General features: G+C 40.8%; 1 protein-coding gene across 1 annotated transcript in view; it reads right to left on the bottom strand.

The window, feature by feature from the left end:
* The window catches only part of vars2 (valyl-tRNA synthetase 2, mitochondrial), a 51,469-nt gene that overhangs the window by 32,141 nt on the left and 9,921 nt on the right, over positions 1–9,407 (bottom strand). Inside the window, exons 7-11 of the mRNA XM_020586876.1 lie at positions 4,655–4,752; positions 4,487–4,568; positions 2,371–2,490; positions 1,225–1,333; positions 1,034–1,122 (exon numbers count right to left, since the gene is read on the bottom strand). Coding sequence (XP_020442532.1) covers positions 1,034–1,122; positions 1,225–1,333; positions 2,371–2,490; positions 4,487–4,568; positions 4,655–4,752 — 498 coding nt within the window. The remainder of the gene's footprint in view (positions 1–1,033; positions 1,123–1,224; positions 1,334–2,370; positions 2,491–4,486; positions 4,569–4,654; positions 4,753–9,407) is intronic.

The raw sequence follows: 9,407 nt of genomic DNA, 5'->3' as shown, positions 1-9,407 counted from the left end.
ATCTATAGGGGAGAAGTAGTCCAAGTATAAATGAGGTCTTACAGATGTTTCTAAAGCCATTGTAGTAGATGGCACATCTGTGAGAGCTGTGGGAGTGGTCCGACCAATTTTTTTCTCTAATAGTTGTGATTTTATTTGTAAAGAAGCTCATGAAGTCATTGCTGCTGAGATCTAAGGGAATGTTAAGCTCAACAGCACTGTGGCTCTTTGTCAGCCTGGCTACAGTGCTGAAAAGAAACCTGGGGTTGTTCTTATTTTCCTCAATCAGTGATGAATAAAATGCGGTTCTGGCACTATGAAGGGCTTTCTTATATGTTATTAAACTATCTTTCCAGGCTATGAAAAACTCTTCTGACTTAGTGGAGCGCCACCTCCTTTCCATTTCTCGTGATGCCTGCTTTAGGGAGCGGAGCTGCGAGCTGTACCACGAGGCTAGCCTCCTCTGTTTCACTACCTTCTTTTTCAGAGGGGCAATGGTATCAAGTGTATTACACAACAAGGCTGCAGTACTATCAACAATATATCACCATACTAGTGGTTTCTAGTCAACAGGATGGCCTTTGTTTGTGCCCATGCAGTGGTGTCCATGAAATTATTGAAACTGCATTCTACAATAAATACTAATCTGGTCATGATGATCCTTATCTCTGGGCTTGTGGGAAGGATAAGTAAAAAATAACATTTTAAGCAGGATGCAAGGATGAGTGAGTGCTTAGAAAGCAGAACAGTGTGTCCTAATTGTCTGGACCGCTGTACAGTTTAGATCATCCCTTGTAAAAAGCTATAAAGAGAGAGCACAAGTCCTTGTCTGGCAGTTGTTCCTAGGACAGCTTGATTTATGCATGTAACCTGCATCTGCTGTAAGAACAAATCTGTGTGAACTGACCTGATACCATCTCTGAGTTCTTTCTCGTCATAGTGTGTGTGATTATCGCAGGGTTGTGGTGCCCTGTCACTTTATTAAAATAAAGTAATCACTGATTGTTTAAGCCTTCAGAGAATTAAAAAAGTACCCCAAAAAAATCCACCACACCTGATATCGAGGATCATCAGGGTGAACAACTACAGCCACATCTCCCAGCATAGTCTCAGGACGAGTGGTGGACACTTCCAGCTTTCCGTCTAAGGTACAGAGAAAATGGAATGCAAAATATAGAATAAAAGAGAACAAGGCCAAACCCATCATACTAATTATCATATTTCCACACAAGAACAAATACTCACCGTGGTCCTCTATAGGGTACGCAAAGGTAAACATCGTCCCAAACTCTACTTTGTTTTCATAACCCGGAACAGACAACATGGTCTGCCCAGACAGCTCCTTTGAGTCAACCTGACAACAAGACCACAACCTTAAAGTCAACATACATACGGTACATGATTCTTTACAACTTTAGCATTACAGAAAAGAAATATACAACAAATTTAATACTGAACCTAATACATGCAGTAGGTGGACAAAATCAGAGAAATGCTATGGGCTATGAATTTGTTTTAAGAGGGTCCCTCAGAAACAGATGACATAATCCTGCTCTTAGTAAATCCAGTCATGTTAGTCACGTTCATCAGGGTGTTTCAGTCATGTTCCCTGGGGCGTCATTCTCTGTGGCTCAGGGTTACCAGCCCATAATGCTGGTATGGCACTGTGGTATGGCACTGCCACTCCCCACCGTAAACAGTATATGCCAACCTTTCACTCTTACAGTAGGGATGTGGCGGCAACTGAAATGTTACATCTCCTTGACAAGTGAGTAAATTTTACCCTAAGATTAGGATGAAAAAGACACCAGGTGGACATTGGGTAAAGATTTTTGTTATCACTTGAAAAGAAGGATTTAATGATAGTTTCTCTCCACTGGTGTCTACATAGAAAAGAACTGACAGACTGACCTAAACTCTCTGATGCTGGAGGCACAAAATATAACACAGTAACAAGCTGCTTAGGGCTGACATAGTTTTATCAATTGTAGACAAGAAATAAAATTATTGTCTCTACATGCTAGTTGACAGTTTGTGCAGCTTTACAAAAAACAACATGGGGGAAAACTCCAGGTGCACGACAGACTGACTTGATGAAACGCTTTAAAACTTTTGTTGGTAATAAAATCTAAAAAAGATGGTAATTTTAATGTTAAACCCCACATTTAAATTTTAAATTTACACTAATAACTGCTAATAATAAATATACGACCCCCCACCCCAAGTATGAGGAAAGTCTTCATTGGCTAGAATGATGAGCATGCAGTAGCCTGGAGGAGCAACCACCAGAACCCGCTGAAAAGGAAGAGCCTTATTTGAAAGTTATACATACATGATATCCATTATTTTGTCCATGTTGTTGTACTGTCTAATCATGTGAAGCTGTGTCACCTCTATGTCAGAGATGGAAGACTCCAGAGCACAGCTCCAGTTGACCAGTGCCTCCGAGCGATAAATCTGACCAGAGTCACACAGTCTGACAAAGGCCTCGGCCACAGCCTTGGTAAAGCCCTGAAACAACATAAAACCTCAGAGTACACAACATTCACCGTTCTTTTCTCATTTTTGTCTCTAGAAGACAGCACTAAGTGCATCCATAGACTGAGCACTCCTCCAACAATTTCATCACAATTTTTTTTCCAAGATATGAGTGTGAAGGTACTTTGCATCTTTTTAATGAAATTAATAATTAAATTTGTAATTAAACACAAGCAGGCATATTCTTGCATCCTAAAAACATATGACTGCAAATCAGAAAGTTTTGCTTACAAGTCAGAATTTTGCAACTTAAATCCTTTTGCAAAAGTCAAAAACCTTTGCAGCTCAAATTTTGGTTGCACTTCATATTACAATAAAGTGGAAGGGATGTGAAGTAGAGCACACTGGCAAGCAGTAACATCAACTAGACTCCATGTGACAACATAAGACAGGAAATGAAGCTAATGGCATTACTAAGGGTGCGGATGGCTAATGAGTAAAAAGTTAAATATTCATGTGACTAATACAGTATTTCAATAATCTATTTTGCATTAGATTACGCACATCAATGGTACTGATCAGAAATGCTGTGCAACCAAATGGCATGCAACATCAACCAGGGACAAATAACCAAACAATAGGAGCCGATATTTATTACAGGTTGACAAGCCTGAACTTGCAGTTAACATATTAGATGCCTAACTTGGTAGCTAAATGTAAACAAAGTGGTTTATCAATTGCAGAGTAACTGATTCCAGACCTGTACTATGAAGAAAAACTGTATCAGAAACAACTTTTCATATTACAATCCACAAACATAAAGTAGCTAAAGTAGCAGTGTTAAAATTTATAAAGAAAAGTTCAGCTGTTCAGTTTTCTTTGTATTATACTGTATTTCTAATTTCCTCTTTTCTCTAGACCAGGGGTGTCACAAGACGTCACACACTTTCATCATGCAGCTCTTCAGAAACTCTCCCTCGGTACATGGCCAGGCTGATTTGGCTATCTCCTCTGCCGCAATAAAACTTGCTTTCACAGCAGCGTCACTGTGTGATTTCACTTTGGTGAAAACGTCTGCTGTGATGTCAGATTCCTCTTCAACTCCCCTACCTTCTGTAGCTTCTGCTCTGCATTCACATTTTTCAGCTTGTCCTGATGTTTTTTCTTGTAGTGCCATCTTAGGTTATATTCCTTAATTACAGCCACATTAGCTCCACAAATAAGACACACGGGTTTACTGACAATATCAGTAAACATATACTAAGCCTCCCACCGATTTTGAAAGGCTCTGTTTTCAGAATCAACTTTTTTCTTGGCCGTTGTTAGGGGCTAGCTTTGACTTGAAATTAGGGTTGTATATATCAACAGACGATTGATTGATCTGACGTAATTGACGCGGGAATGATCGCAGGTAGCTATCATTTAGTAAGGCAGCTGTTGCGCTGCATTATGGGATTTGTAGTTTGTGTGTTATCGGCGCTTCATATCGCCGGGCCATTAAAAAAAAGATATATAAAATGATCTCGCGGGCCGGATGTAATTGTACACCAGGCCGGATGGCCCACAGGTCTTGAGTTTGACACGTGCTCTAGAACTAGTGAATATCCTTGCTGAAAGTATGAGGTCAGAATTCAAACTGCTCAATAAACACAATTCAAGTCAGTCTTTGAAGCATCTTTAAAGGTCAGAGTCCTCCAACCGGTCATTAGCTCGTCACAGCTGCCGCTGAACGTCAACTGGCCAACAGAGATGCATTAATACACCTCTTTCCTCCCACCATATTGTAATCTGAAGCACAACTAAAACAAATTTTAACTCGCAAAATTATTTAACTTGCAAAAATATGTTACTTGCAATAAAAACTATTTGATGCAAAAATAGCTGCTTGTTTTTAATTACAAAGTTGATTTTTGATTGCATTACTTGTATTGAAAACATCAATAGGCAATCACATTAAAATCCTACACATACACACAAATATTTTCCAGGTAGCATAATCAGTGAGTAACGTATGTGACTGCAGTCTTACTGGATCCATAGTGAAACAGGCTCTGCTCCAGTCCAGAGACGCTCCAAGCCTCCTCAGTTGGTGGTAGATCTCGTCTCCTTTCCTGGGTCACACAGGGACAAAAAAAACTTAATTCAACTGAGCAAACACTGTATCATCCAAAAACTAGATGAGAATGTGAAGACTCACTGATTCTTCCATTTCCACATCTCCAGTAGAAACTCTTCCCTGGTTAAGTCCTGTCTGCGCTTCCTTTCTTCCCTGAGCAGTCTCCTCTCCACCACTGTCTAACATGCACAAAAACAACTGAGATTATAAGGAGTGGTACTTCACATGTAAAAGTGATTGAATGTCTACTGTAGTTCTGGATGAAGCTTTTCAAAGTGTGAAGATGAAAAAATACCCTCTGTTGATTTGCAGGGTTCAATTTGCATTGTGGCTTTCATCAGATTATTAAATCTTATTTCACGGCCAATTCCACAACTTACACAAAGAGAACAAGAGAGGGAGAGTGTTTTGCATTCATGGCAAAAACCCCTCTATTTCAGTCAGATAATTGTTGCAATCACAAATTCTTTGGTATTCTCATGTTTATTTCTTTAGTTTGCATTGGAACAACAAAAACCTGAGAAAAAGCCAAATCTGATCCAGTCCTCACAGAACTGTAAAAATGGACTGGACAGAATTATTGACACCCTCTACTTAATATTTGGTAGCACACCCTTTGGATAAAATAACTGAAATCAGTCACTTCCTGTAACCATCAGTGAGTTTCTTCCACCTCTCTACTTGACTTGTGGACCACCCTTCTTCTGCCAATTGCTCCAGGTCTCAGGTTTGAAGGGTTCCTTCTCCCAGCTGCTGTTCTGAGATCTCTTCACAGCTGCTCGATGGGGTTTAGATCTGGACTCATTGCTGGCCACTTCACAACTCTCCAGCTCATTGTCTGAAACCATTTCTGGTGCTTTGTGAAGTCTGCTTTGGGTCATTGTCCTGCTGTAAGACCCAACTTTCTGACACTGGGCCCCACATTGTGTCCCAGAATTCATTGGTAGTCTTCAGATTTCACAGCGCCAGACACACAGTCAAGACATCCAGTACCTGAAGCAGCAAAGCAACCCCAAAACCTCAGTTAACCTCCAAAGTGTTTGACTGTAGGGACGTGTTCTTTTCTTTGAAGGCCTCATTTAATTTTCTGAAAACAGTAGAATGATGTGCACGACCAAAAAGCTCTATTTCAGTCTCATCTGTCCACAGGACATTCTCCCAGAAGGACTGTGGCTTCCTCAGGACAGTTTTGGCAAACTGCACTCTGGCTTTTCTATGTTTCTGTGTCAGTAGTGGGCCCCTGGGTCTCCTAGCATAGTGTCCCTTGTCTGGAAGCTGATCGAGGTTCTTTATCTACTATTGGAACAATCCTTCATTGTAATCTGTCATCTGTTTTTCTCTTTCGTCCATGTCCAGGGAGATTACAGCACCATGGGCTGTAAATGTCTCGACAGCGTTGTCACAGTGGACACAGGAACAACCAGATCTCTGGACATGGACGCTGAGCCTTGAAACTGTCCAGGCTTTTTGTGGTTCTCAGATCCTCAGACAATTCTTTGCTCTTCTTTCTTTACTCCATGCTCAGAGTGGTCCACATGACACAAAGATTGAGTCAACGTTTCTCAGTTTTAACTGGTTGCCAGTGTGATTTCCATGTTGTCAGCACCTGTTGGTTGCTAAGTAGTGCCTTATCTGACAGAAATACAGGGGTGCCAATAGTTTTGGCCGTGACTAACTGTTCTGGTATTAATTTGAACTTTACTCTCATGTAGCAAACTAAAGAATAAAAGAATATAATCTAAATGTTTAAGCCTAACACCAATATGCTCATTTGTAATGTACATTAAAATTGTTATTGCTATAATCATTCTTGCTATCCATACCAACTGTAAAAACATGTCCCTTTGCAGTTCCAATGTAAGGGATGACAGACAAAATACCAGGATCTCATTGAAGTACAAAAATGTCTCCCAAAGAAAGCTGAAGCTAATATGAAACTTCAGCAGTCTGAGTCGGTCCAATCAGCTGGATCTTTCTACAGTTATTCTTTATAGTATGAATATTGTGGCTCCACAAACGGTTTCCTCACTGAATAGCAGTGTTGTATAAAGTACTCGAATGCCACACTTAAGCAGAAGTAAAGATACCAGCCATCTTAAGGTAGCAGTAATTTGTCCTACTGTTTTCGAAGAGTCCTCGTGCTCCGGTTATGCCACTGCACTCAGCAGCCGCTCCATGTCGATGCTCCTCTAGCCGCAATGAACAGTTAGTACAGCATGCATAGCAGTGTTGTATAAAGTACTCGAACGCCACACTTAAGTAGAAGTACAGATTTTTTTGTTAGAAAATGACTCACAGTGCCTTCTTTTCTTAAAATTCTTAACTTAAATTCCCCATGACAAGAAAAACCAAAAGCCTACTGTACATAAAAAAAATCAGCCTTGAAAACTAAATTGTCCTGTACTGAACTGTAGTGTAACACTGCTTCCATAACATGCACCTTTCTAATGAAGACCTATGACTGGCATTTAGCGGTCACACACTCATTTCCCATTCAGCAAATTCAAAAGAAAGTACTTCCTTCCCTTTTGTTCTCTCACTGTCCATTTGTCCAATCCCTTCTTCTTTTCCTAAACCCAGCCAGCCCTTCCTTTTAGTCCTTCATTCTTCATGTCCTCCCCCACATTAACAACACAGTCTTTACTTGAAGCTGAAAAATTTGCTGTTTAACCTCAAAAGAAGTTGGTTTTCAAAATTACAAAAATCCAACCTCGCTCTTCTGGGGCTGAAGACAAGACCTGCACAGCTAAACAGCCTTTCACACGCTGCTGAGGCAGGCAGAGGTGTGTTCAGCTTCACAGACAACTTGCAGACAGCTGGGAAGGATTTCAGCAAGTCCATGTGATCTGCTACACAAGCCAAGTATGCATCCAGTTGTTCGTTTAATGGCAGCTTGACTCTGTCAGGTTTGGTGATGTCAAGTTTGGTGGTCAGCAGGTTAATGTTGTTGGAAGTAACCACTCCATCTGGATATTTGCTTGCAAGATGTTGGTGGCTTGGGAAACTGGACTCGTGACAGCCGCATACTCTGTGAGGAATGTGATTTCAGCTGGATTGAATCTGCAATGAAAATCAATACTGTTTTACAACATAACCATTTCATCTGACTTAACACAACACAATGTAAAACAGTAATTTGTGCTCAAGAAAGTGCAGTAAAACACATCCAAGTTTTAAAGACATTTAAAATATAAGACATACATAATTCTTACTTACATTGGAACATTTAAGTCTGTGCAGATGACTAATGGCTGATTGTCTCTAATTATCCTGAGAAGTCTTTCCACTGCCAGAAGCAAGGAGTTCCACCTTGTGGCATTTGGGCACAGCAGCTGAAGAAAGCAAACATCTTCAACTTTTTCAGCTGTGAGTGTGGATCTTCCACATTTGCTTCACATGGCATTGCACTTGGCAAATGTTGATTGATACAGTTTCTTGTATCCATTACTCGATACTGCTTTTGCTGCATCAACAGTAGCTATGAGGTTCAGTAAATGACAAGCACAGTGCTGGTGCTTCGGGAGCTGATACTCAAAGCCATCATCTTCATGTAGAAGTGCTGACACTTCCACAAACTCCACATCATCAGCCCCCTCTTGATCCTCTTCTTCCTCTGACCTGTCATCATCAGCACAAACTCCACTGTTATTCTCATCTTCCCCAAACACTTGGAAAGCTTTTAGGAAGTTTGTGCCATTGTTTGTTGTTGTTCTGACAATCTTCCCCCGAATTTCAAACTCGGAATGAATGTCAAACCCTTGTGTTCCGTTTACATGTACTATATGGACTTTCTATTCGGGTCCCCTGGGCCCGGAGCATCTTTATGGCTTTGTAAGTCCACATCATCAAAGAATTTGTAATCTGAAACAATGTAAAAACCTACTAATAATAATCAACAAATGTTAATATTTGCCCTTTACTTTTGTTAGATTTTATTGCAAAAGGTTTAAAACTATGTTATTGTAACATTTGGCCAGACGAAAAAATAATACATTTACAAATAAAGTAAGATTTTTCACACCTGCTCATTTCTATTTGAATCACACTCATTTCAGGGCAAGGGCGACATGCAGGAAAGTCTGCCAAACAAGCACAAGCTGAGCACTCAGTAGCTATTTACACAACAAAGCCCCCATTTGCATATGAATACAGCAATCCTATGCAATCACATGCGGGCAAGTGTCTTCGTGTGTGTGTATTGCAACGTGTTGCACTGGGTGCATCTAACTCTCTCAGAGCACAGACTGTAATTTGCATAGGAATGACAAACCAGTGACATATGTGACGTATGTGCCGTTTCTGAGACGCACGTCGCTGACGCACTCCTCCTCTATATCCGCGTTAGCCTGGCTCACCCTGGGGTAACCACAACGTAATAAATTACAAATGTGAACCAGTATTTAACACTCTCAGAGCACATTTTATCAAACAAACTGTATTTTGCATATGAATTACAAACCTGTGACCAGTTGGTTGTGCCGTTTCTGAGACGCGTGTCGCTGACGCACTCCTCCTCTATATCCGCGTTAGCTTGGCTCACCCTGGGGCAATCACAATGTAATAAATTACAAATGTGAACCAGTATCTAACTCTCCCAGAGCACATTTTATCAAACAGACTGTATTTTGCATAGGAATTACAAACCTGCGACCGGTTGTGCCGTTTCTGAGACGCGCGTCGCTGACGCACTGCTCCGCTCGTTTTACGCATTTGTTAGGGTGCGCTCAAACACAGAGTGAGCGAGCAGATAAAAAGTGGACCCAGGTGGCTGGCTTCAGTGCAAGCAGTGAGGATTATTTATAGTGAATGTAGTGACATATATACAGGAGGAGTA

The sequence above is a fragment of the Monopterus albus genome, unplaced genomic scaffold (assembly GCF_001952655.1).
Source record: "Monopterus albus unplaced genomic scaffold, M_albus_1.0 scaffold427.1, whole genome shotgun sequence".
Lineage (NCBI taxonomy): Eukaryota > Metazoa > Chordata > Actinopteri > Synbranchiformes > Synbranchidae > Monopterus > Monopterus albus.
The sequence above is the reverse complement of the archived record's forward strand: the minus strand, read 5'-3'. Positions and strand labels throughout refer to the sequence as shown.